General features: G+C 50.7%; 1 protein-coding gene across 1 annotated transcript in view; it reads left to right on the top strand.

The window, feature by feature from the left end:
* Positions 1–27,078, top strand: part of PCNX3 (pecanex 3) — a 46,186-nt gene that overhangs the window by 17,844 nt on the left and 1,264 nt on the right. Inside the window, exons 10-34 of the mRNA XM_083478410.1 lie at positions 739–874; positions 1,889–2,049; positions 2,639–2,792; positions 2,961–2,993; positions 4,389–4,560; positions 4,668–4,778; positions 6,180–6,271; positions 6,586–6,695; positions 7,139–7,244; positions 8,085–8,177; positions 8,976–9,126; positions 9,553–9,700; positions 11,129–11,306; positions 12,416–12,524; positions 13,266–13,395; positions 14,831–14,889; positions 16,070–16,285; positions 17,652–17,905; positions 18,773–19,003; positions 19,566–19,669; positions 20,366–20,513; positions 20,731–20,961; positions 22,431–22,705; positions 23,616–23,812; positions 24,762–25,189. Of these exons, the coding sequence (XP_083334536.1) occupies positions 739–874; positions 1,889–2,049; positions 2,639–2,792; positions 2,961–2,993; positions 4,389–4,560; positions 4,668–4,778; positions 6,180–6,271; positions 6,586–6,695; positions 7,139–7,244; positions 8,085–8,177; positions 8,976–9,126; positions 9,553–9,700; positions 11,129–11,306; positions 12,416–12,524; positions 13,266–13,395; positions 14,831–14,889; positions 16,070–16,285; positions 17,652–17,905; positions 18,773–19,003; positions 19,566–19,669; positions 20,366–20,513; positions 20,731–20,961; positions 22,431–22,705; positions 23,616–23,812; positions 24,762–25,189 (4,027 nt within the window). The remainder of the gene's footprint in view (positions 1–738; positions 875–1,888; positions 2,050–2,638; positions 2,793–2,960; positions 2,994–4,388; positions 4,561–4,667; positions 4,779–6,179; positions 6,272–6,585; positions 6,696–7,138; positions 7,245–8,084; positions 8,178–8,975; positions 9,127–9,552; positions 9,701–11,128; positions 11,307–12,415; positions 12,525–13,265; positions 13,396–14,830; positions 14,890–16,069; positions 16,286–17,651; positions 17,906–18,772; positions 19,004–19,565; positions 19,670–20,365; positions 20,514–20,730; positions 20,962–22,430; positions 22,706–23,615; positions 23,813–24,761; positions 25,190–27,078) is intronic.

The following is a 27,078-nucleotide window of genomic DNA, read 5'->3' as shown; positions in this document are numbered from 1 at the left end:
TTAGCCTAACCTCATGGGCTTGTTGTGAGGATACAGTAGGTGATGGCAAGAACCAGTGAGCTACTAGCGCAGGGGTCTGCAATCTTTAAGACAAAAAGAGCCACTTGGACCCGTTTCCGAAGAAAAAACAAACTGGGGCCCCCAAACCATTGCGACATTTAAAACAAATATATCTCTGGAGTCGCGATCTGACAGCGGGCGGGAAGGTGACGTCGGGACGGTGCGTGACTAATGCACGCACCACCCCCATGTGACGTCACAGCCAGTACAGCGCCCACCACAGTGGGGAGTGTCGGGGCGCACAATGCGCCTCCTCCCCTCGCTAGTATCCGTCCCAGAGCCGCGGCAAAGGTGTAAAAGAGCCACATGCGGCTCCGGAGCCGCGGGTTGCTGACTCCTGTACTAGCGGGACTGTAAACTTAATTAAAAAATTGCTTGAATTGGTATCATGCATTGATTATCCGAAAGTAATGGATGCTGAAAGTGTGGGGAATCTGTGGCCCTTCAGATGTTGCCGGACTCCAGCTCCCATCAGCCTCCAGCCATCATGGCCGGTGGTCAGGGTTGTTGGGAATTGTAGTCCAGCAACATCTGGAGACCTGCAGCTTCCCTATTCCTGATGTAAGCAAACTCCCACTTATAGGACCTGTTGGTTGCCCTGGGATACATGCCTCCCATCACCAGCCTCTCTCCGGTGATTGCTGCTGCATCACACTCCTCCTCTGTTTGCTTTGGCAGGGACAGGCATTCGCATTCCTCCAGCTTCAACTCTGCAGAGGTACCGGAAGGGACGCCTGCCCTTACGCTGCTGCAGCCACGCCCCGTGGTTCTTCAGGGCATGCAAGTGCGCCGGGTGCCACTGGAAATCCCTGAGGTGAGGCCCTGGGACCCAGGTGGCAACACTGAAATCGCTTGGGCTTCCTCGGAAAGAGCCATGAATGGGTTGCATCGCTTTGTAATTTTATGAGGCGCCTCAAATGTGGGAAATTTCAGACAGAAGAGGTATAAGTTACCTGACACAAAAGGCGCTTTTAAGCTCTCCTCCTTGCTTGGGTGATAAGACCTGCTCGGCATGCCAGCTCTGGAAGACATGGGGTGCTTCCCTGAGATCTTGCAGGAACTCAGTTTGCCCTGCGAGATCTCATGAGAGCACCCGAAAGCTGTTGCACACAGCAGGCCTTCCCCGCTAAGCAAGGCAGAGAGCTTAAAAGCTCTTTCTGTGCTGGGTAACTCCAAGGGAATTGGACACAAAAGAGCTTTGCATCTCTCTGCTTTGCTTGGATGTAACCTGAGCAATTTCAACCAACCTGCCTTCAACCGCATGTGGTTGGAATTGCGCAAGTTACATGTGTGTAAATTGCAGCCATACTCTATTTGATCTCCCAAGTCCTAGTCCAACACTCTGACCACTGCACCACACTGGCTTCCTAGAGTACTACTGCTATGGGGCAGCTCTATAAATTAAGTAGGTAAATAAATAAGGGGAAAGCAAAATGTCACCTAGAGAAGGATCTGAAACAGTTTACTTGAAGTTTGTTTAATTCTAGATTGGTGTTTTCGTGTGTTGTAAACCGATTTTGCTTTCTTTAAAATACAAAGTGGTATAGAAATGAAATTAATAATAATAATTGTACTCTCCCAGTTTATTGCATTTGTGAAAAACGGGCTTAGCAGAATTCGATTTTTCTGGGACAAAAACTGAAGAGGGCAGGGGCAGAGAGATTGAAAAGTAAGAGAGACTTGAGAAAGGGGGCATCATTTGTGGGTTCAGCTTTTACTTTCTGGCCAGGAGGCGAAGTCTCTTTCCTTTTAAACGGTTTTGGGGGTGATGGGATGGGTCCTGAGTGGAGTGGCAGAACTGACCCAGTTAATTGGCTGTTTTCTGCAGTTCGACCTTCTGGACCAGGAATCGCTGCACGAATCCCAGGAGAACACGCTGATGATTGAGGACAAATGCCACCCGCGCCAATACTACAAGTTCTGGGTGCTGCCTGGACGCTGGATGCGAGTGCGCTATGACCGCCTGGCCTTGCTGGCTCTGCTGGACCGGTGAGTGACACACCCAGCTGCCCGTCTGGCCAGGATCCAGGCAGTCCTGTCTCCCCAGTGATGCCTCTTCCTGCGAAAGGTGCCTCTGGGCATATGGCAGCCATAAAGGTGCAAAATGAGGCTGGCAAAGTCTCGCAGGTAACTGCTGAATGGACGACTGGCACCTCCTTGGTTACACGCCGTCCAGATCTTTGGGTTTCTGAAGCCTCTTTGCAACCTCACAACTTTGTAGCCCAAATGGTCACAAGATAACGGATTTGCTCACGAGCCCTTGGGTGGATTTGGACAATACTTTTGAGAAAAATAGCAGAACCCTTCTGAAAACAACCCCCCTGCCTGTTTCTGATCTCCGCCCTGTCCCTGGAAGGGAAGGTGAAAATTGGGCTTTCCGATTCAACATAAGGAAGCAGATTTTAGTTACGCATTTTTCTAATGACCAGCTGGGGTGGAACAGTTCAAGGAGAAGTCCCTGCTGCCTCGCAATGATGGGAGCAGCCCCAGCCTCCCTCCTCTTCCCTCCTCTGCTGCCTATTGCTGCCAGGTGGCAGTGGATGGTCAGTGATGCTCCGTTCTTCCTCCGCCCCTCCAGGAACCGGCGAGTGGCAGAGAACGTGTTTGTGGTGGTGCTGGTGAGCCTGGTAGCTTTCCTTGGATACCTCCTCCTCCTCCAGGGCTTCTTCCGGGACATTTGGGTGTTCCAGTTCTGCGTGGTCATCGCCAGCTGCCAATACTCTCTGCTGAAGGTGAGTCTGTGGAGCCCTGTCTGCGGCTGAGCATGTAGCTTTGCCATTCGATGAGCGTATTTTCAGTACTGCTGCCCTCCCCCTGGATGTCCTGAGGGTGCATTTTCTCTGCAAGGAGACCTGATGTATCTAACCTCCCGCCCCCTTTCCTGCCATCTTTTTTTTCAGAGTGTCCAACCTGATGCTGCTTCGCCGATGCATGTGAGTATCAAACTGCTGGGAATTTGAGCAGGCTTGAGAGTGTGTGTGCATGCGCACAAGGATAGCAGATACAGCTTTGGTTGGTTAAGGATGCTTCCCTTGGATGCACTTTCGTGCATGTTGTGTGGAATCAGTTTATTAGTGGGCCTCATGCACCCGAGAGCTGGGAGCAGGAGGACAGGGCAGGAAGTACCACCCGCCGGGGGTGGGCAATGGGGCAATTGCTCTCAGCCAGGTGTGGGAACCTCTGGCCTGTGGTCCAACCTTGTTCCACCAGGGTTTCCAGATTGATCCGCAAGGTAGTTTACTCCCTGAAACCATGCCCACCGGTCAATCAGCTGACGCCACCTCAATGGGTGGCTAATGCCACCTGATAGGCTGGGCATTGGAATGGACCTTTAAAGCCCTCAATGGCTTCTTCCCTGCATACCCTAAGGAGCATCTCCATCCCAGTTATTCAGTCTGGACACTGAGGTCCAGCTCCAAGGGCCTTCTGGCAGTTCCCTCACTGCAGGAAGTGAGGTTGCAGGGAACCAGGCAAAGGGCCTGTGGAAGGCCCTCCTGTCAGATATCAAAGAGAGAAACAATTACATGACTTTAAGTAGACATCTGAAGGCAGCCCTGTATAGGGAAGATGTAAGTATTCGATGCTTTATTGTGGTTTTCTAATTTGTTGGAAGCCACCCAGAGTGATTGAGGCAACCCAGTCAGATGGGTAGCATATAAATTTATTATTATTATTATTATTATTATTATTATTACTGAAGGAGGATTGACTCACCCACCAATGGGCAAAGGGGTTCAGTGCTACCTGGCTCAGGTGCATGAGAGACCTCCCCATTTCTCACACGATCAAACCCTGCAGGAAGCTGATGGGCAGGAAGGTCAGTCCTACCTTGTTTGGGCACAGGAGGTTCCCAAGTGCCCAACAGCCAGGTGATTTCCGGGCACAATGCCAGCCACTGCACAATGGATTTTAACACCCAGGTAGCGGCATCGGGGCGGGGGGGAATACAGGGGGAGCACAGAAGAGGCAAAGTATGTTTCTAGGTGGATGAGTTGTAAGATCTCTGAAAGAAAAATGACAGCATGTTTACTGACTGGAGGAGTCCAGCTTACCCCCCTCCCGGTGCCACCGAAGGAGACATATGACCTGGCAATCATCCGGCATGTGAATGAAGAATGGGAGGGGCCTGATAATTATCTGGCCTGTAGATCCAGCCCCCTGCTCTCCGCTGCCTTCCACTGCATGCATGAAAGATGGCCTTGGAAGGCAGACATGAAGCAGTCCCTCCCCAGGGACCTCGCAGCCTTGTGCTAGTTGCTGTCCCTAAGAGGAAGCATCCCTGGCCCTTGTTCTCAAGGGGGCTTTTCTGCTTTCCCTTCCTCCGGCAGGGGCACAACTGGATCATCGCCTACAGCCGCCCTGTTTACTTCTGCGTGGCGTGCCTCTTGATTTGGTTTCTGGACCTCTGCGCCCATGCCATGCCCCTCCCACCCGTCTCCTTCTACGACCTCACCCTCTTCTCCGCCGGCTTCTTCTACTGCGCCCGAGACGTGGCGATCGGTGAGTGGCTGGTGGGGTGGCCCACGGCTGGCGAGAGAATCCCCGGGCGGCTCATGGGGTCATTTGAATGTCCGTGGCTTGATTCCGCTTTTTCTTTTCTCACCCAGTTTTCACCCTCTGCTTCCCGGCCATCTTCCTCTTCGGACTCCTCCCCCAAGTCAACACTTGCTTCATGTACCTTCTGGAGCAAGTGGACATGAACATCTTTGGCGGAACAGGTGCAGAGAGAGGAGGGGAAGGGTGAAAGGGGAGGGGCTGGGGCTGAGGGGGTCTCGGGGTTCTGCTGGAGGTACAGAGCACATTCCTCTTCGTCCTCCCTGGTTCGCGTGAAAAAAGGGCAATGCATTGCTGAGCTGAGCATCCGTAGCGGAGCTGGGTATGGACTGCAGCACTTCAAACCGTGGGTCCAAGGTGGGACCCCCATATTGCAGGCTGCAAGAGGCATTACGGAAGGTGGAGGGGCTCGGAACGGAGGGACTGGGTCAGGAGGTCCCTCCACTCGTAGCTGCGACTCCACCCAGCCTCCAAGCCAATTCGTCAGCCCCTGCAATGTTTTAAAAGCTCTCCTTTCTCTCCCTCCACTGTCCCGATCTGTTGATGCAGAGGCAGGTGGAAATAACAGGGTCAGAGGTACACGGAGGAGTGGGCTGCACCTCCTCCCCCACTCCACCCACAGGACTTAGCGTCCTAGAACTGTAGAGCCTGTAGGCCCCAGGGTCATTTAGTCCAACCCCCTACAATGCAGGAATCACGCCTAATCGTGACTGTGCAGGGATCGCCGTGGTGCTGGAAGCCACAGGAGGCAAGAGTGCTCTTGTGCTTGGGTTGTGGCTGCAGGAGTGGTATGGGGCAGATGAGAGGGAGCCAGCGTAGAACGCCCTGCTTGTTAGATCAGCACTGAGTGCTGATCTGCTACTGGGCCAATTTCAAGGTGTTGGCACTGACAGATAAAGCCCGATTCAGCTCAGGGCCCAGGTCACTTTTACCTTATACAACCCAGTACATTGCTGTGCTCTGCAGGAAATTTTCTCCTGCAAGTTCCTAAGATCTCAGAAGCCGCCTCTGCAGTAGCTCAGAGGAGCAGGGTTTGTAGCCCCTGTTCTGTGGACTGTTCCTGTCCAGAGATGACACCCAGGCACCCACCATCTGCACTGTCCAGAAACAGACATTTTTGTTCTGGCAAGCTCTCGCTCCTAGATGTGTCTTACCTATGAGTTTGTTAGGGTTTCAGTCTTGTTTTAAACCTACCTGCTGTTTATGATTATTGTGTGTAAATTGCCTTGAGACAGTGGTTTAGAAGGCAATTGATACATTAATTGTAATAATACAGTCATACCTTGGAAGTTGAACGGAATCCGTTTGACTTCCAAAGCGTTCAAAAATCAAATTGTGGCTTCTGATTGGCTGCAGGAAGCTCCTGCAGCCAATCAGAAGCCGAAAAAGCCACGTCGAACATTCAGGTTCCAAAAGAATCTTCACAAACCGGAACAGTCACTTCTGGGTCTGCAGCATTCGGGAGCCAAAATGTCCGAGTTCCAGGGTGTTCGGGATCCAAGTTACAACTGTAATAATGTTAATTTATGGTGCTGCCTTCTCTTTCTCTCTCTCCCCACCTACAGCTGCCACCAGTCCCCTCACCGCCCTTGTTGCTCTCCTGCGCAGCCTCCTCGTGGCTGCCCTTCTGTACGGTTTCTGCCTTGGGGCCATCAAGGTACCTGACCTTTGTGGGGAGCGAACGGGCCAGACTTGCCTTTGGGGAATGGGCTGGGGCTGGGTGTTGGCATTGAGCTCCAGGGCAGGTTCAGGTGGTTTGCTTTGTGGTCACACTGCACAAAGTGTGTCTGAAGCAACGGTGCATCAGATCAGGTCTAGGTTGGGGGGGTGTCCTCTTTTGGCTGCCTGCTAGGGCTGTGTATTGCTAGGCTGCCTGCTAGGGCTTTGGGTTTCAGGCAGGGGCTTTGAGGGTGTTGTGGTTTCTCTGAGCCTGATTGGTTTAGTTTCTCTCCTCTTTGCTCTCTCTCCCAGACTCCGTGGGGTGACCAGCACGTGCCCGTCCTCTTCTCCGTCTTCTGTGGCCTCCTCATGGCACTCTCATATCACCTGAGCCGCCAGAGCAGTGACCCGACTGTGCTCTGGTCTGTATCCCATGCGGGATGGATGGGGAGTGCAGCCTGCAGCAGCAGAGAGCGAGGAGGGAGTTGGGACTCCTGAGTGGCAGGGAGACAATTGGGGGGGGGGGAGCAGGGTTTGCAATCAATAGCTGCTGGGAGGTGGAAGGATGAGAAAGGGGAGGATTGCTGGAGACAGTGGAGCAGATTCCTATGGGAGGTGGTGGACTCTCCTTTCTTGGAGATTTCGAAGCAGAGGTTGGGTGGCCATCTGTTATGTGCGATCTAGTTGAGATTCCTGCGTTTGCAGGGGGTTGGACTAGATGACCCTCGGGGTCCCCTTCCAACTCTACAATTCTGTGATTCTATGACTCCCTAAGCCGACTTGACATGGGGAGAGACATGAGCCTGCTGGGGATTTCCTAACCCTACTTCTTCTCTTCCCTGTTTGTCTCCCCCGGACGGGACAGGTCTTTGATACGAAGCAAGCTTTTCCCTGAATTTGAAAACCGCAATGTGGAGAGCCCCCCACTTGGAATTAAGGATCCGCTGCCTGAGAAACTACGCAGCTCCCTGGTGAGTAAGGAGGCTTGAGGAATTTGTGGATGGGTGTTGAAAAGCTCATTCATCTGAGGCACAGCCCCCGAATTCATTTGCAAATTGGGTGTAGTCTGCGCTGAGCCAGGCGGCGGGAGGAGAGCAGTCTTTTTAATTTTAATTTTCCGTGCAACATCCCAGGGAAGGGTAGCACGCCATCACCCCAAGGAGCATTTCCATCCACATCTTAAAGCGACGGTGCTGTAAAATTTAAAAAGTAGGGTGAGTGGGGAAGTTGAAATACAGCCCGTAAACCGCCTTTCATGTGAATTAAATAAAAAAGACCTGCACTTGCAAAGGGGCTATCTGTTCCTCACGTGCAAAATTGATGTGGTTTGAGTTCAGTCTGCTCTGTCCATCCCTGCTGGTGAGGTGGGTGGGGCAGCCTAGAAAAGGAAAAAGAAGGGGGCCTGTCCTATGCAGTTTTACTTCTTCACTGATAAATGGTGTCCTAGCAACGGGCCGTCCCAGAGTGGTCCATCAGCTTAAAACAGGGCTGTCCAACAGGTTGACTGCTATCTAAAAAAGCTCAACAACTTTGATTTCCTAAAAAAAAATCTCAACAACTTTGGTAGATCACTGCCATTTATTTTATAGCGAGAGTAGATCTCAGTCTCTTGAAAGTTGGACATGCCTGGCTTAAAATATTGGCATAGTAGTGATCATCCATAAGAGAAAGTTGTGATGGGTTTTTTGAAGAAAAGGGAGCTCCCTGGAGGGTGTGGGGCTCAGGTGTCTGTGTCACCTCTAAAGCAAAGGGTGATGTGCACAGAGAAAGTCCCAGCTTCTCACTTCCTCTTCCTCCTCGCCCCAATGCAGCGAGAGATCCTTCACTCAGACCTGGTCATGTGCCTCGTCATCGCTGTCCTGACATTTGCCATCAGCGCCAGCACCGTCTTCATCGCTCTTGAGGTATCCCTGGGAAGAAAGGCGTGGCGTTGGTGGGTGTGGGAGACAGAGGCTCCAAAGGAGCTTGGGTGCTGCTTTGCGCAGGGAGCGTCAGCGGTTGCCGAGGAGGTGCTAGCACTCTAGAGCCAAAAACTTGAGATCTGTGGGGTCCGGTGATGTCACAGATTTGCCGATGTCTGTGGATTGGACCCAGCGGCAGTGGTGGGAGTGTTACTAGAGGTAGAAGGAAGGAAGGCAATCGTAGATTCATAGAATTGGAAGGGACCCTGGCAATAATCTAGCCCAACCACATGCAATGCAGGAATATGCAACTGTCCCATACAGGGATTGAACCTGCAGCCTTGGTGTTATCAGCACAGCACTCTAACCGACTGAGCTATCCAGGGAGTAGCTGTAAAGGCCTAGAAAAAGAATTGGGTTAGGGGATCGGATGACAACACCCCTCCCCACAGAATTTTAAAGAGAAAATTGAAAACCTCATGTGAACCATGTGTGAAGGGGACCATCAGGGTCATCTAGATTAAAGAGTCTCATGCTATATTGACTAAGCTATTTTCTGCTCAGCTTGTTGGCACCAGTGTCCCCCTGCCACCGCCCCGCCCCCGGCAGTTCAACAGTTCTTTGAGCTGCTCACTTAGATAACCCCTGGCAGGTAGGCATTACTTAGTCTAGTAAGCTTGCACACACAGAAGAAAAACAGTGAGTGAGCAGGTGCTTTAGGCTAACAAGTTTAACAGCAACGCTTTATGTGCCTGCAGTGTACTTTATTGCATTGCCCGCCTCTTGTTCTGCCCTTCCCAGTCTGTTCTAGGTTACGTGCTCTACGCTTTGGCCGGCCTGGTGGGCTTCGTCACTCACTACCTGCTGCCCCAGCTGCGGAAGCAGCTGCCCTGGTTCTGCCTCTCGCAGCCGGTGCTGAAGCCACGCGAGTACAGCCAGTTCGAAGTGCGCAGTAAGTACCCTGGGTACACGTAGGCAGGCAGGCGTCACTAAACATGATGTTCCTCTGAGTTCTTGAGCAGGGAGAGGCTGCCTTTGGAGGGCTCATTGCTCAGCGCAGCCCTGGGATGGTGCAGACATGGAATGATGCCTTTGTGCACCTGGACTTCTTATGGCACAAAGCAGAGCTTCTAGGTAGGCTTGAGGCGCAGTGCAGCAAGGCTTGAGCCCCCAGGGAAGCACTGTGGCTCAGTGGTGCTTCATGCGAAGCAGGTTCAATCCCTGCCGTGTCTTGGTAAGGCTGGGAGAGACACCCCTGCCTCTAACCCTGGAGAGCTGCTGCCGGTCAGTGAAGACAGTCCTCAGCTAGATGAGCCAAGCAGGTGATTGAGCATCGTCTTATGTTCCTGTGTGCCTTCCTCCACTCAACATCTTCCAGGTGCTGCCCAGCTGATGTGGTTTGAGAAGCTCTACGCCTGGCTACAGTGTGTGGAGAAATACTTCATCTACCCAGCTGTGGTGCTCAACGCTCTCACCATTGATGCCCACTTGGTCAGCACTCCACGGCAGGACAAGTTCTGCATCTAGTAAGTCCCACTCCCACGCTGGGCTGCAACTTCATTGTATGGTGGCAGGGGCTGCTGTGGTGGACTTTCTCTCCCTCCCTCCCTCCCTCCGCTCCTTTTCTCTGTCACCTTCTGCACTTCTGGGTAGAAAGCTGTCTTAAGGGTTCTCTAGTGCCAAAAATGTTTGCACCAGGAAAACATGACTCCCTAAGACTACATTTGCACCATATATATTTGAAACTGTATGATACCAGCTTCAACAGTCATGGCTTTCCCCAAAGAATTCTGGAAGCTGCAGTTTGTTACAGGTGCAGAGAGCTGTTAGGAGACTCCTTATTCTCCTTGTGGAGCTGCAATTCCCAGACTTCCCCGTGAAGAGAGATAAATTGTTTAAGCACTCTTGAGAATTGTATTTTTCTGTGTGGGGAATATAGTGGTCTCTTAACAACCTTCGGCACCCTTAACAAGCCACAGCTCCCGGGATTTTGGATGAGGGGGAACCATGACGGCTTAAAGCGGTATCATAGTGTTTAAAATTATGTTGTGAATATGGTATTTTCCCACCTGGTGTCTTTCAGAGGTTTTGAACCACAATTCTGATCAGCATGCTAGCTGGGGCTGATGGCAGCTGTAGCCTAACGTATCTGGGGGGGCACCAGGTTGGGGAAAGCTGCTCTAAATTATGGCTGTCAGAAAACCCTTGTGTAACTGCATCATTTTCAGAATTTGTTGTGTGCTTGCTGATCACAGGGATTGGGTGTGGGTGTCTACTTGGGCCATGAGTACTGAGAAACTCCACTCGTGCCTCTTCCAACCATTTTTTTGACTTCTGAGATGTCCATATAACTTCCAAGCAAAGGGTAGCAAATAATCAGCCTAATAAGCCTATATCCTTAAGCATACTGAATTTGCAATATGAAATCCTGTGCTTGCTCACCATTTGCGCAGAATGATCTAATAGCATTGGCCGCCAAGACTGGATTTTTGTGTGTGTACTTCTGCTACTGCCCAGGCTGAGGCGCTGGCGCTGAACTGAAAGCATGTGCTTATGTGTGTGTTTAAGTGAGTTTCTAGCTGTTGCGTTTATGAAGCTGTGCTTTGAACGTCAGTGGGCTGTGCCTGGCAGAATCTCAGAAGCCAGAGCGTACCGGGAGGGTGGGGGACTGAGGGGAACTTTTGTGTCTGAATTTGGCTCTCTGGTTCTCCCAATGAATAGCAGGAGCGGTGTGCATAGCCTGCAGAAAAACATTTTGCAGAAGCGTTGCACGATTCATTTGTGATCAGAAATCATGAACACTGGGCTCCAAATGCCTTTGGCTAGCAATAAACTTTTAAGAACCTTGGGTTTCCCTTTTTATTTTTATTTTTGCTGGCTGTAGAGGACAGATGCACGAGTAACATATTCTCTCTTCTTTTCCCTTTCCCTGCCTCCCTCCCCTCTAATCCCAGTTGCCGAGCCCTCCTCATCACCATTGCAGGCATGAAACTTCTGCGCTGCTCCTTCTGCTGCCCCCCTCAGCAGTACATCGCCCTGGGCTTCACTGTCCTCTTCTTCCAGTTTGACTACAAGCAGTACTCCGAGGGCTTCCTCACCGACTACTTTGTCATGTCCATCCTCTTTAGCAAGGTGGGTGCTGACCTGAACCCCCCTCTCCTGTCAGGAAGAGAGTCCTGGAATCATAGAGTTGGAAGGAACCCTGAGGATCATTCCTGCAATGTAGGAATATGTAGCTCTCCCATACGGCGATCAAACCTGCAACCTAAGCATTATCAGCACCGCGCTCTAACCAGTCCTTAGACTGTGGCAGAACAGGCAGGTTTGCTTGGGGTCCAATGCATTGCAGTGCCTTCCTCTGACTTGGTGCCATTCATTTGGGAAGTGATAGCAGATCTTCTATGAACTCATATCAAACTCCTTCTCTGAGTGTGAATTCTTTATTTTTTTCATTCATTCATTTAATTGATTTCTGTTTCTCCTTGGAGCTCAAGGTGGTGGCATATGTGGTTTCTTGCAATTGAGGAACTGGCTCGTTCTAACACGACAGTCCCTATTTGTGTCCTGCGCTCCTGTGTTTAGATTGCCTTCTGTTTATTTACTGATTGGTTGGTTTTATTTTTATTTTTCAGTAGATTTGTGGCCTGCTTTTCAACTGGCATTCCCAAGGCAGTTCGCAACATAAAAAAAATTGCAGTAAACCCATTAGCCGCCTTACAGTTTAAACAAAGGGAAACCAAAGGTTTCTGCTGCTGTTTTTAACCATTTGTACCTCTCATTCCTTTTCAGTGTATTGAGGGAACCCAAAAGTTTTGGGTTACCCTGTCCAGAGGACTGCATAATCATTGTCACCCGCTATCTGGAAGGGCTTTTTATCTTCTTTACCCAGTAAAGAGCCAATCCCTGGCAGCATAGCAAATCACAAAGGAAGGAAGGAGTTGGAAAGTGGCATGCAGCGCAGTCTTTGACGAGGAGTGTCTGGTGCAGGTCAAAGAGGAGGGGCAGGGGAGGAGGACAGGCAGGGACTCCACAGATTGTGGACCAACCCATTGGGAATAGGGAAGGTGACCCAAGACTTCTGATGGGCAATTTTTCCTTTATCAAATTCAGGTGGGGCCTATCCTTTAGCCATCCCAGGCTGCTCCCTCTCCTCTCTGATCCACTAGTCTCTACTACTGGACTGAGCTCCCTGTGGGTAAACTTCTCTGTTCTTCTTTTCCCGCACCCCATCCCCTCTCCAGCTGTGGGACCTCTTATACAAGCTCCGGTTTGTGCTCACCTACATCGCCCCCTGGCAGATCACGTGGGGCTCTGCTTTCCACGCCTTCGCTCAGCCGTTCGCCGTACCTCGTATCCTTTTCCTATTGCGGCAGCCAAGGGGTGGAGGTGGAAGGCAGCGCGTTCAGAGTTTTCCTCAGTAATAGTCAATTCATTTCATGAAATTTACTTGGCGGAGGAACGCTTGAGTGTTTTACAAATGATGAGTGATGCAAACGGAAATAATTCCCCCTACTCCATTTCTGTCCTCCGCTCTCAACACAACCCCTGTCATCCAACAGGAGTGGCAGCAGACTCAGGACTGCACATTTAACCAGTGGGATTCACTGCCACATGATGTTCTGGTGGGCAGCATAAGCTGCTTCTAGGAAGATTCAATTCGTCAGTGACTCAGTAGCTTGAATCAGAGCAGCCATGGTCAACATTTTTACTTGTTTCCTGTTATCTGTACCCCCAACTTTCCTTCAAGGAGTTCAGCATGGTTCTCTGCCTCTCTGTTTGATCCCCAAAGCAGCTCTGTGATGTAGGTTAGGCCGAGAGATGCAGTGACTGGCCCAAGGTTGCCCATTGAGCTTCCTGGCTGAGTGTGGGTGTGAACCCTGGTCTCCCAGATCCCAGTGCATCACTCGCACTCCTACAGCACCTTGTTTTGGTGAATGCTGCAGACAGAGAGCAGGTGGCTGGCTGTAACTTTCAGCACCTGGGGTGTGCTGACATTGGACACTGAACCAGCAGCAAGAGTAGCCGGGTATTTGACTTTGTCCTTTTTGAACTTGATGCTGACGTTTCCTTGACTGCTGCCTGCCTGTCCAGACTCTGCAATGCTGTTTGTCCAGGCTGTCCTATCTGCTCTGTTCTCCACCCCTCTCAACCCGCTGCTGGGCAGCGCCGTCTTCATCATGTCCTACGCTCGCCCCGTCAAGTTTTGGGAGCGCGACTACAAGTGAGTGCCGAGCATGTTGCAGGGAGACCCTGGAGCCAATCTCCCTTGCCACTCAGCCGCTAATAGTAATGATAATAATAATAATAATAATATTATAATGATAATAATGGGTTTCCCCAGCCACTCTGGGCAGCTTCCAGCAAAATACAATAATTAATAAAATATTGGAAACTTCTCTAAGCAGGGCTGCTTTCAGATGTCTTCTAAAATTCAGATAGTTGTTTATTTCTTTGACATCTGATGGAAGGGCGTTCCACAGGGCGGGCGCCACTACCGAGAAGGCCCTCTGCCTGGTTCCCTGTAACTTCGCTTCTCACAGTGAGCTCTGGACCTCAGTGTCCGGGCAGAACGATGGGGGTGGAGATGCTCCTTCAAGTATACTGGGCCAAGGCCATTTAGGGCTTTAAAGGTCAGCACCAACACTTTGAATTGTGCTCGGAAACGTACTGGGAGCCAATGTAGGTCTTTCAAGACCGGTGTTATGTGGTCTCGGCGGCCGCTCCGAGTCACCAGTCTAGCTGCCGCATTCTGTATTAGTTGTAGTTTCCAGGTCACCTTCAAAGGTAGCCCCACATAGAGCACATTGCAGTAGTCCAAGTGGGAGATAATCAGAGCATGTACCACTCTGGCGAGACAATCCATGGGCAGGTAGAGTCTCAGTCTGCGTACCAGATGGAGCTGATATAGACAACTTCCCTGGATGCAGAATTGAGCTGCGCCTCCATGGACAGCTGTGAGTTCAAAATGACTCCGGAGTGAGCTTTCTACAATAGGGACGTAAACGTTGTCTTGTATGGAGACAGCTCTTTGGTCCATCTAGCCCAGCATTGTCTACCCCAGGGGTGGGGAACTCCCATCATCCCTCATCACTGGCCATGCTGGCCGGGGCCCATGGGAGTTGTAGTCCAGGTTCTCCACTCTTGGTCTACACCAAGCAGTCTCCAGCTGTTTGGGGACTACAATTCCCATCATCCCTGACCACTGGTCCTGCTAGCTAGGGATGATGGGAGTTGTAGTCCCAACAGCCACTGGAGACCCAAGTTTGGGAAACTGGCAGTGGCTCTGTCTGTTTAGAGTTTCAAGTAGGAGACAATTCCCAGCCCTACCTGGAGATGCCAGGGACGCAACCCAGAACCTCCTGCTTGCAAAGGGATTCCTCCGGCATTGAGCTACAGCCCTTCCTCACTGGATCACAGGGTCCATACTCTTGGCCAGGACCACATTCCTGCTGATTGTGGGTGGGACTGGATCCAGGGGTGGGCAGGCCAGAGCCAGAAGTGGGTGATCTGCCCCCTTTTGTCTCCCTCCCTGTCCCAGGGGCTGCTGTGGGAAAACTCAGAAGGTCCGAACTGATTACTTGCAAAGACATTTCTAAGTTAGGCTGAGGACCACAGGTTGCTCCCCCCCTTGTCTAATCTCTCTCCTTTCTTCTCAGCACCAAGAGAGTTGACCATTCCAACACCCGACTGGCCACGCAGCTTGACCGCAACCCAGGTGTGTTTCCAGGGGTGGCCCCCTACTGGAGAGCTTGAGGCTGACAGCAGGTCAGGGATTGGCACAGAACTCCTAGTCCATTTCTTATGTCAACCTGGTCTAAAAAAGCCACTGTACCATAAGAGTAAATCTTCTGCTTTAGTTCTGTGGCTGTTTTCCAGCTCTCCGTCCACCTTTCTATATAAAGCCGCACATTTAAAATAATTTTGCCGTGCAATCTTAAGCATGTTTTCCTGTAAAGGAAATCCCACAGCCTTCTGTGGGTCTGACTAATAAGTGCTGTTTCATATCCAGACATTGCCGGCTCGAAAGACTAAAGGCCATATTAGATGTAACTTTAGTGCAGCCACAGAGGGAGTTTGAATTTGATAGGCATAATGATGGGAGGTGATTAATGCTTTTTCCACAAGTCACCTGTCCCTTGGCTACAGTTCCTTGCTGCAAGAACAGGACCCATCCGCTATGCCTGGTGTCTCTGCCTCTGCTTATAAACATAGGCACTTCCCAGGCTAAAGCGCAGTACGGTCGATAAAAGAGCCAGTGCGCTGCTTAAATGGAGTGTGAATGCTACAAGGTAGTCATAAGGGCACATAGTAAGCTGACTTACATCCTGTCAGACTAATTTTCTGTCTAGCCCAGTATTGCTGATTCTGGCTGGCAGCAGCTCTCCAGGGTGTGAGAGGGAACCTTCCCTAGTCCTGCTGCGTCAGATGGCAGGGGCTGATCCTGCAGCCCTTTGCCCACAAAGCAGGGGCTCTATCTCTGAGCTGCAGTCCCTATCCCTGAAAGCAGGAGACTGCCTTACACTGAGTCAGGGTCTTTGACCGTCAGCCCAGTGACACTGGCTGGCAGTGGCTCCTTGTGGTCTTCGGCGGAGATAAGTTCTCATCAGCTGATTCATTTAAATGGAGAAGCTTTCTGGGAGTTTCTTGGGTGCAAAGCAGGCGCTGCAACACTTGAGCTGCCATGGAAGCCAGCAGCAGTCATGCACTGCGGGCAAAGAAAACCCCCTCCCCTCCTTTGCCCAAATCACTAGCCTGCCTGTTGTGGAGGGAAGCCCTTCTGGGTCCCGAATGATGAGGGTAGAGTTGGGAATCCAACATCTGGAAGGCTGCTCCTCTCTGCCTCCCCTGTGCTTTTGCTACGTATTTGTGCTCATGCGGTTTGCCCCGATTCGCAGGCGCCGATGACAACAACCTGAACTCCATCTTCTACGAGCACCTGACACGCTCCTTGCAGCACACACTCTGCGGGGACCTGATCCTGGGGCGCTGGGGCAACTACACCACAGGGGACTGTTTCATCCTGGCCTCGGACTACCTGAACGCCCTCGTGCACCTCATCGAGATTGGCAACGGCTTGGTGACCTTCCAGCTGCGGGGCCTCGAGTTTCGCGGTAAGTCAGCAGGGAGGCCAAAGCGATGGGGAAGCCCATGATCTTCCTGCTGAATCTTCCTGGGACAGAAGACTGCTCCTGGGGCTGTTTGTGGGATCCGATGGGAAATGTAATCCAAAACATTTGGAGGGCCCCAGAAGACTGGATTACAGCTTCCACCTTCCCTGGTGGTTGGCTACACTGGCTGGAGCTGATGGGAGATGGACGCCCAACATCTGGGTCTCTACACATGGGCTGTCCCTGGTCCATATTGTCACACACACACACACCAGGTTTCAGTAATGGTCTTTCCCAGCCTTGCCAGGAGATGCTGGGAATTGAACCTGGGACATTTTGGCCTTTGAAATCTGGGCATAGGAAGCTTCTTTATATCAAGTCAGACTTGATTTGCCCATTCAGCCTTCCAGTATTGCCTACTGCAGCCTTCTGCAACCTGGTGCCATCCAGATGTTTTGGACTGCAAATCCCATCAGCCCTAGCCAGCTTGGCCAGTGGTCAAGGATAATGGGAGTTGAGGTCCAAAACACCTGTAGGTAACTAGGGTGTGGAAGGCTGGCCGTTGTTGTTGTTGTTGTTGTTATGGCGGTTGTTCGACAGTGGAACAGTTACCCTCAGGAGGTTATGGACTCTCCTTCTTTGGAGGTTTTTATGCAGAGGTTGGACGGCCATCTGTCATGGATGCTTTAGCTGAGATTCCTGCATTGCAGGGAGTTGGACTAGATGACCCTTGGTGTTCCTTCCAACTCTGTGTTTCTATGATTCTATTATTATTATTATTATTATTATTATTATTATTATTATTATTAAAATTTATTACCCACCTTCCAGCAGGTCCCAGGGTGGGTTACAACAATCCTAAGATTCAGATTTAAGAACAGTTAAAATACTGTCACTAACTAGCAGCGGGTCGCAGCAGAGAAAGGGCTTTTTCCCATCCCCTGCCTCCTGGTTCTTTTTTAAGTGGAGATACCAGAGTTGCCACTGAGCTCCATCCTTGCATCTAGCCTGTAGGCTGGAGGTAGGCAACACGCCAGCCCAGAGGTGGAATCATCCAACCCCATCAATTTTGATGGCAGCGGCGCAGGCAAACAAAATTAAGAGACTGTTGTTGAAAGGTTTAGAACCCTCTGTGCTGTGCTGTGATGCGAGTCACCAGTGATCCCCCTCCCTAGGCATTAGATTGGCTATTTCATGAGCAAGGAGGGGGCAGTAGCCCTTCTCCTCAACTTATCTGCAAGGATCTCTGTGTTCTTGTTTAAGTGTGGGCTCAGATCTCCTGCTGTCAAGGTGACTATGGCCCATGGGCCACAGAGAGGTCAGTGCCTGCTGCCACAGACTGACGTGCAGGCTGCCCTTTCTTTTCCAGGTACCTACTGCCAGCAGCGAGAGGTGGAAGCCATCACGGAGGGGGTGGAAGAGGACGAGGGCTGCTGCTGCTGCGAGCCGGGCCACCTGCCGCGCATGCTGAGCTTCAACGCAGCCTTTGGGCAGCGTTGGCTGGCCTGGGAGGTGGCTGCCACCAAGTACGTCCTGGAGGGCTACAGCATCAGCGACAACAATGCCGCCTCCATGCTCCAGGTCTTTGATCTTCGGAAGATCCTCATCACTTACTACGTCAAGGTGAACCTCGTTGCCCAAGAGGGGAGATCTGTACTACTGCACTTCTGGGTTGTTAGTAATGGTTGTTACGTCACAATAGTTTTATTTTTCTAAAAATGAAAAGGTTGGTTGAAAGAGGTTGGTGCCTTCAGCAGGCACCGGAAAAGCAACAGAGTTGGTCAGTGCTGTTTTTCTAGAAAAAGAGGTGCCGATACTCACTAGGAACATCTCCCTCATTCTTTTAGAATGGCAATGGCGCCCGCCTGAGAAGTGCTGGAAATGAGTTCCGGGGGGAGCCCTGGAAACAATGCATATCTGATATTTACCATACAGAATTCCCAAAGGAATTGGTTGGTATTAGGGGGTCCCCTTTTCCGGTTGCATTTGAACAGTGAAATCTCCGCCTAACAAGCCAACAGGCATGAGCTTCATACAGTCACTTTGGTCTTAGGAATGAGGCCTTTAATGTAGAACTTTCCCCCCATCCCTGTATCAGACAGATGCCGCCTCTGTTAACTTTCTGGTGCCTCTTGAAGACTTTCCTTTTCCAGCAAGCCTTTTAAATTGAGGTTTTTCTCCCAGTCTAATATTGTTTTTTGTTGATGTTTTTATTGTTGGTTCATTGGAATCGATTCATAAATAAAACAGAAGTTTGGAGCAGGGTTTCCCAAACTTAGGTCTCTATCTGTTTTGGAACTACAGTTCCCATCATCCTTGACCACTGGTCCTGCTAGCTAGGGATGATGGGAGTTGTAGTCCCAGAACATCTGGAGAGAGGGCCAAGTTTGGGAAACCCTGGTTTAGAGAAACAGTCACAGAAAGTCTTGTGGCATGCAGACACCCCTCCCCTTCCATCCTTTGTGATCACCTCCACCTTCCCTTTGGCAGAGCATCATCTACTATGTGACTGGCTCTCCAAAGCTTGAGGAGTGGCTGGGCAATGAGGGGATCCAGGAGGCCCTCCGCCCCTGTACCTCTCTGAACTACGCAGACAGCGACCCCACCTTCAACCTCAACATAGACGAGGATTACGATCACCGCATGGCAGGCATCACCCTGGCTTCCTTCTGCAACATCTACCTCGACTGGATCCAGTACTGTGCTAGCCGCAGGGAGAAGGTGAGTCATGGGCTGTTGTAGGAGAGAAATGGTTGCTCCCTCTCTGGAAAAAGGAGGTGCCTGGCGTTCCACCTGGTTCTCCTGGAAGTCTTCCCAAACCCCCAATGTATGTGGGCTGCTCAGAGTCTTCCTGAGATGGAATAATTAGTAACAATAACTTTATTATTTTAAATGCTGCCCATCTAAGTCTCCCTCTCCTGCTGCAACAAGCTGTCCTCCACCCTGGTCTCCAAGAACAAGCAGCATAATGAGGAGGTCAAAACGGAGACCAGATGTGTGCAGACACAGTTTGTGACTGCTTGGGAAACAACTGGGAGAGGAGGAGCCTTCAAAGGGGTGGAAGGTTGAGACCTTCAGTCTTGGCAGCTGCTCTATAAGGGCAAGAAGTGTTTCTGAGCTGCATGCCGTTTCCTTGAATAAAGAGTTACCTTCACTGACAACCCCAACTCTGCTTCTTCGTGCTGACCTGCATCTGACTCCAGCCCTTACAAATGCAGTTTCTGTGCATGGGCCCCGTTCTGCCTCCCATGCCTCTGTGTGTCTTTTCTTTCTTTCTTTGCAGCCAGTGGACCGGGAGTGGAACTCCCCTCTGGTCACCCTGTGCTTTGGGCTCTGCATCCTGGGGCGCCGGGCCTTGGGCACTGCCTCCCACAGCATGTCAGCCAGGTGAGACCAGCCCCAGAAATGCCTCCTCCCCACCCTCTGTGTTAAGAACCCCAGAGTAGGTTTGATTGGAATGCTTTGCCACATGGGTTTATATTATTGTTTGCCTAGCGAGGCAGCATATCAGTTTGTATAATGATGATGGTGATGAGGATACAGTGGTACCTCGGATCCCAGACACCTTGGTACTCAAACGCTTTGGCTCCCGAACGCCACAAACCCAGAAGTGACTTGTTTCAGTTTGTGAACGTTCTTTGGAACCTGAACGTCCAACGGGGGTTCTGCAGCTTCCGATTGGCTGCAGGAGTTTCCTGCAGCCAATCAGAACCCACACTTTGGTCTCCAAATGTTTTGGAAGTCAAACGGACTTGCAGAACAGATTCCGTTCGACTTCCAAGGTGCGACCATATAGGGAACAACTGCTAAAGACTCCTGCTTGTGTGGCCTGCCTGAACAACATAGCTCAGTCTCTTAATCTAAAGCTTTTAATCTTAATCATGGCATAAGCCTCTTAATTTTGGGGTCGTAGGTTCGAGCCCCACATTGAGCAAAACAATTCCTACATTGCAGGGGGTTGGACTGGAAAATAATAATTTTTGTTATTTGTACCCCACCCATCTGACTGGGTTTCCCCAGTCCCTTCCAACTCTGCAATTCCATGATTCCTCCCTTCCTCCCTCCCTCCTTCTTTCTCTGCAGCCTGGAGCCCTTCCTGTACGGCCTGCATGCACTGTTCAAGGGGGACTTCCGAATCACATCACCCCGCGATGAGTGGGTCTTTGCTGACATGGACCTGCTGCATCACGTGGTGGCACCCGGAGTGCGCATGTCACTCAAGCTACACCAGGTGTGCCTTTGCCCCACCCACGTAATTAAGTAGGAGCATCGGAAGCTGCCATAGAGAGCCAGACTGTGTCATGGACTGGCTGGAGGCAGGGGAGTGGTGGGAGAACCCAGCTGGGGAACCCCCAAGGGAACCCCCAGGGGAAGAAGTCTCAGAGCCAGGGGTGCTCCTTCCCTGTCTCGCCCCTTGCAATACAGCATTGCCTCTCCTCCTCTTCAAGGACCATTTCACCTCCCCGGATGAGTACGACGACCCAGCCGTGTTGTACGACGCCATACGGTCGAACGAGGAGAAGATGGTGATCTCGCACGAGGGCGACCCCGCTTGGCGCAGTGCAATCCTCACCAACACACCCGCCCTGCTGGCCCTGCGCCACGTGATGGACGACGCCAGCGACGAGTACAAGATTATCATGCTCAACAAGCGCTACCTCGGATTCCGGGTCATCAAGGTGGGCAAAAGGCCGAGATTGTGGGAGATGGATGGATTGTCCACTTTCATGGGAGTGGGGGAGAAGCTGAGCTCTGTGGGCAGGAAAGTGTGAGGACTCAGGTAGCGAGAAAAGATTGCCCACCTTAGCATTGTTCAGGGCAAGCAGAGCCTGAAGCATCCACACTGGGAAACAAAGACCAGTGCGCTTGGCTTCATGCAGCGGACTCACCTGGTTTCTCCAGCTCCTAAAAAGAAACTTCATAGCAGCCTTCCTCAACTTGGTGCCCTCCAAATGTTGTTGGACTCCGGCTCCCACCTTCCCTGACCACCGACCACGCTGGCTGAGGCTGAGGGAAGTTGTGGTCCGAAACATCTTAAGGGCAGCAGGCTGGGAAAGTCAGTCCTTATAGTTTGCATCATTTTCACCATCAGGGTTTTGCTGACTTGTGGAAGCTTTCTGTTGAGTCCCCTTCCAGCATTTTAGTTGGGCTGGCAATAGTTGTCCTGTCCACCTTGCACCTTTTTACAGAAGAACACCCTAGCCTCGGTTAACATCTCACCCAAAACTGCCTATATCTTTCTGTATACATAAAAATATAAGGTTGTCGTCATGCAGTCCTTGTTGGAGGATTTGTAGTGCCTCGCCACATCACAATACTGCATTTTCATGAAGTCAGGGTTTGGTAGGGGAGCAACAGAGAAGGCCGGCAGTTGCACAACACTAGTGGGCATGGCATGGGAGTGAAAAGGGAGGAACACTGATGGGAAAAACAACAGTAGAAGTTAGAGTAAAGCTTGGCTGGGGAGAAGAAAATTGTGGTTTTAAACAATGGCAGAGGTTTGAGTAAAGTATCTTCATACCGTGGGATATTTAGGGGTGGGGTTGGCAAGTAGAACAAGCAGGGGTGCAGCCTTGTGTGTGTACCCATGCACCCACCCTAGAATAGCTGTTAAAATGACCTCAAAAGGGTTTTCCTACAATGCTTTGGGCGGTGTGAGGAGGCTTGCAAGCGAGAGAGCCTGGAAGTGTTGCTCATCCCCACTCGTCTTTGAGCCTCTGTCTGGATTACCTGCAAGCGTGGTGCTAGCCTGAGCTTGCATGCCTGGCATGCCCAGAGGTGCCTTTTGCAGGAAGAGGCATCTCTGGGGAGACAGACCTGCCTGGATCCCGACCAGAAGAGCAGCTGGGTGTGTCACTGACTGAACCAGCAGGGGCAGCAGGGCCAAGCAGTTGCAGCGCACCCACATCCATTGCTCAGGCAGTGGCCAGAACTTCTACCATTGGCATGGGTTCTCCTGGGACTTGTGCAGAGATTCCGGGTTCAGAAGGTGAAACTGTGCAAAGAAGAGAATGTTGAGGAGCTAATTTTCGGCTTTTGGTGGATGCCCCTTCGACTCCATCCTGCACCCAGCTCCCGCTCCCAAAGCTGGAAACTTGTGCTGTGTGCTTCTTGCGGAGCAACGCTTTCCTCCCTCCTTCTGTTCCAGGTGAACCGGGAATGTGTGCGGGGTCTGTGGGCCGGGCAGCAGCAGGAGCTGGTGTTTCTCCGGAACCGGAACCCCGAGCGCGGCAGCATCCAGAACGCCAAGCAGGCCCTGCGCAACATGATCAACTCCTCCTGCGACCAGCCCATCGGATACCCCATCTACGTCTCTCCCCTGACCACTTCGTACGCCGGCAGCCACCAGCAGCTGCGCTCGCTGTGGGGAGGCCCCATCAGCTTGCACAATATCTCCGCTTGGTTCATACGAAGCTGGGAGAGGTGAGGCTCTCCCTTGTGTTGCAGGAGGCTCCATGTTTCCCTGTGGCTGGGATGGGGGATACTGTGGCTCTCCCAAATCCTAGTGACTAGGGCTGATGGGAGTTGGAGGTCAGCAACTTCTGGGGGTTTGCAGGTTCCACTCAGCCATGAAGCTCACGGGGTGACCTTGGGCCAGTCACTGTGTCTCAGCCTAACCTGCCTCACAGGGTTGTTGTTTGGGTTAAGTGAGGAGCAGGAGAACCCTGTTCACCACCTTGAGCTCCTTGGAGAAGAAGGTGGAATATAAATGCATATTTTTTTTTTAAATTTAAAAATTTGTTTCTGGTTTTAAAGCAAATACAAGAACCTTCAAACATTCAGCAATACATCTGATGGTGTTTGTTCCATCCATTGACTTTGGACAGAATCTTACACCTTCAGTGCTCAGACATATTACTTAACATAACCTCTCCACTGCACAGATGGAGCAGTTGGTATAACAAAGTCTTGATTTTGGCCATTAACATAGTTTAAAAAGGGGGTCCACGTTTCTTGGAAGGTACCTCTTTTCGTTATGCCTTTACTGTAATTGCCCTCCTGTGTCTGGCGAGACCCTCAAACATTGCTGTATCCCACGTATTATTTTCCCATATGTTTAGGGTTTTTTAGTCTTGCTCTTCCATTGTTGAGCTGACCATGTGGCACTCAGGAAGAAGCCTACTAGTTCTCTGTGGTGCAGGGTGGAGCCTATTTCCAAAGATAGCAGGGCTAAGGCAAGAATAAATACAATCAATAAATAAAATTCAAGGTTGGGGGGGGGCGGTTCTTAGCAACTAGAAGGACAGGGTGGGCAGTAACCAGCACGGCTATTCCCTTTGCTTGCACCCCCACCTGCTCAACACCTGTCCCAATTTCCTCCTCTGTTTCACAGATTGCAGAAAGGCTGTGGGGCTGGTTGCAATAGTGGAGGGAACATTGAGGATTCGGACTGCGGTGGTGGCTCTTCCTCCCTCAGCAATAATCCCACTGTGCACGGGTCTCAGGCTCCAGGGAGCACCGCTCACAGTGTGGGCACAGGGGCTGCAAACCCCGCCGAACCGGTCATCACCACTGCCCAACCCCAGGCAGGTAAGGAGGACTCTCCCCCCCCACACACAGATGCGACATGGCTTTTGGTGAAAGAATGGGGCATAATGGGGGTAGGAGTGGGAGTCAGAGAGGACAAGGTTTTGGAAACAGGAGGAAGGCTGGGATTCCAGCAGAAGGAGAGCCTGCTGGATGGAAAACCTGTAACAGCACTCGCCCACCGCCCCCAGCACCTGCAGACACCGTCTTCTTCTTCCTCTTCCTCTTCTTCTTTGTTAATTTTTTTTATTAATTTTCAATTACAAAAATCCAACATGTGCCATATTATATTAATTTGAAATAGCAATACCAATTCCAATACAAATCAATTACATAGCCAAATATAAATTTTGTTTCTTGATAAAATCCCTTAAACTACAGCCACAATGATTAACTTCAGTTCGCATTAACACATACAGTAATTTGTAAATTCGCAAATGAAGTTCTCCTTTCTTCTTCCTGTGCGAGGTTTTAACTTCCATCAATTGTTCCTTCTATTCTTTATCAAATATTATGTCCATATTAGTTATTCCTGATCTCCTTTGTGCCTTACGGCTTCTGTTGACTGGGAGTTACTCTGGAGAAGTCACTCTCTTTGTTCCCACTGCAGACACTGTCTTCGAGCATGGAGAAGAACACAGCCAACATAGCTAAAAGCCACTGACAGCCTTTTAATACAAAAACAAAATTTTATTGGTTTTTAAACATATAACCATTAAACACTTATCCATAAGTACATGTAATGATGTTTGTTCTATCCATTGATTTCAGACGTAAACTTACACGCTCAATGTTCAGGCATATTTCTTAACGTATAGCCATTCATAGCCTTATCCTCCCTGAATTTTGTCCAATGCCCTTTCAATAAGAAGGCTTGGCAGGGCTGCTCGTCCCTTGGGGCTTGTCCTGTCACATTGCTGTGTTGGCCACGTTGCTGTTCTTATCTCTGCAGAACTAGAGTCCGGCCTTCCTCTTCCTCCGAGCCAAAGCTGGCTGGTCCAGCCCCAGCCGGCAGGCCCCTTGCTGAGCCAGGGCGAAGGACGGCCCCCACCTACGCCGGCTGCGTCGTGGCCCCCCGGTCCGCACTTCTTGGGAAGCCAGCTTTCCTGCGCCAGCTCCTTGGCTTCTGTGGCTGAGGGGCCGGGACGTGCCCCTCTGCCTCTCCGCCCAGGGCTCGGGGCCCACTCCGCCTTTGCCTACGAGGGCCTCTGTGGCAAATGGAGCCTGCCCAGCCGCAAGGGACTGAACGGGCTGGGCGGGAGCGAGAGCGACGTCCCCCCCGGAACACCCTCGCCCCGCACGAAGGACAACGCTGCTCTATCATCTCCCGCTGTGGCTGCGCTGGGGACTCCGGGTGTTGGTGGGAGCCCTAAACCTCAGGTGTGTATCTGCTCACCTCCATCCATTTTTAATAGACTTGCCTTGCCTTTACAGCCCTGCAGAGAGCCAGCAGGAAAGCTTTGCCCTTCAGCTGAATTTCAGTGGGCTGCCCCCCACCCTCCCCCCCAATTACAGTGGTACCTCAGGTTAAGTACTTAATTCATTCCAGAGGTCCGTTCTTAACCTGAAAGTGTTCTTAACCTGAAGCACCACTTTAGCTAATGAGGCCTCCTGCTGCTGCTGCATGATTTCTGTTCTCATCCTGAAGCAAAGTTCTTAACCCAAGGTAATATTTCTGGGTTAGTGGAGTCTGTAACCTGAAGCATATGTAACCTGAAGCGTATGTAACCCGAGGTACCACTGTATTTCCCTTCCTCTTTGTACCCTGACATATCACAAGAGGGCAGATGTTTTAATAGCCTCGTGGATTCGTAGAGTTGGAAGGGACCCAAGGGTCATCTAGTCCCAACTCCCTGCAATGCAGGAATCTCTGCTAAGGCACTTTGTGTTTTCTTTCATTGTTATGACCCATCCCGGATACCGCTGCACAGAAAGATATAAAATTAAGTAATAAACAAATGGATAAAATGGTGGGAAATAGCCAGTCTGGTCCCTCTGCAGGACAGCCAGTTCTTTCGAGTTTCTGAAATAACATGGAATTGGTCTTCAGCCATTGTCCCTTCTGCCTGTTCTATAAACATCTACCCAGTGTTCTTTGGGAATTCTAAGAAACTGAAAGATCAGTGCCATTTCGAAAGGTCAGTCCGCCATCTTGATCCAAAATGGCACCCAATTCATCCAAGCATGGATAAGAACCTGCTGCTTGATCTCAGGAACCATCAGGCAAAAGCTTGGTTACGATAAGGAGGCAGCTGGCCAGCAGCATGTCACACCATTGTTAAAACATCTGCACGGGCTGCCCATCTGCTGCTGAGCCAGGCTTAAGGTCCTTGTATTAATTTACAAAGCCCCCAATCACTTAAGTCCAGCATTCAAAATTTGCCAGGCACATTTTGCACCTGGCTATCAGCCACTTGCGACCAAGTGAAGACATCTCCACCATCTGGAGGTGCATGCCTGGGGTCTTTGGGTCTTGGCCGTTTTCACACACCAGCAACACATCCTGTCGAATTTTATCTGTTTATATTTTATCCCGAATGAATTTCAAGAACCAAAAAGTTGTACTGAATATGACTTTTGAGCCACCTGGCCCAAAAATGGCAACTAGGCATTCCGTTTTGGCAACCATAACCCTGGTTTAAGAAGCCGTTCGGCACCTAGCTTATATACCTGTGATTCTAACACTGCTTAGGCCCAGGGTATTCAGGGATATCCCAGCTCAATCACTGAGATCATCTATAGGAGCATCATTGGTTGTTCCCCAAATTGGTGAGGCTCATTTGACAACAGCAAGAAATCCTTTAGTCTCATTGACCTAGTCCTGTGGAATGCTCTGCCAATAAGAGTATTTTAGTTGTGTAGTATTTTAGTTTCTGGCCTTTTCTTTTAGACCGCTCTGATATCTAACAGAGGAAGGATGGTTTAAAAATATTTTGATAAAATAGTCAAATGTCAAATTCAGCATTCTGAAGTCGGATCGCCAGCCTAGGAAAAGCTGCTCTTCTGTGCTGCCAGCCAGTACCAATCTTAACTGGTGGGTGGGGCCTACAGCTCAAGAGTGGGGAATCTGCTCCCTCCCTGCCCCATACTTGCTGACCACTTAACTCATGGGAGTTGGAATCCAACAGTTTGGACGTCCAACTGAAGACGTTGTTGTCTTAAGCTTTCCCTGTTGTGTGGTCCAATCCTTTATGCAATACGAGGGGTATACCTGCAGAAGTTGTTTCATTGCTTTAGAGCTTGTGAAGCCGGCTTTATTGGCTTTAGAG

The sequence above is a fragment of the Podarcis liolepis genome, assembly GCF_965112155.1.
Source record: "Podarcis liolepis genome assembly, chromosome: 15".
NCBI classification, from domain to species: domain Eukaryota; kingdom Metazoa; phylum Chordata; class Lepidosauria; order Squamata; family Lacertidae; genus Podarcis; species Podarcis liolepis.
Note: the sequence above shows the minus strand (reverse complement) of the source record. Positions and strands in the feature narration are given on the sequence as shown.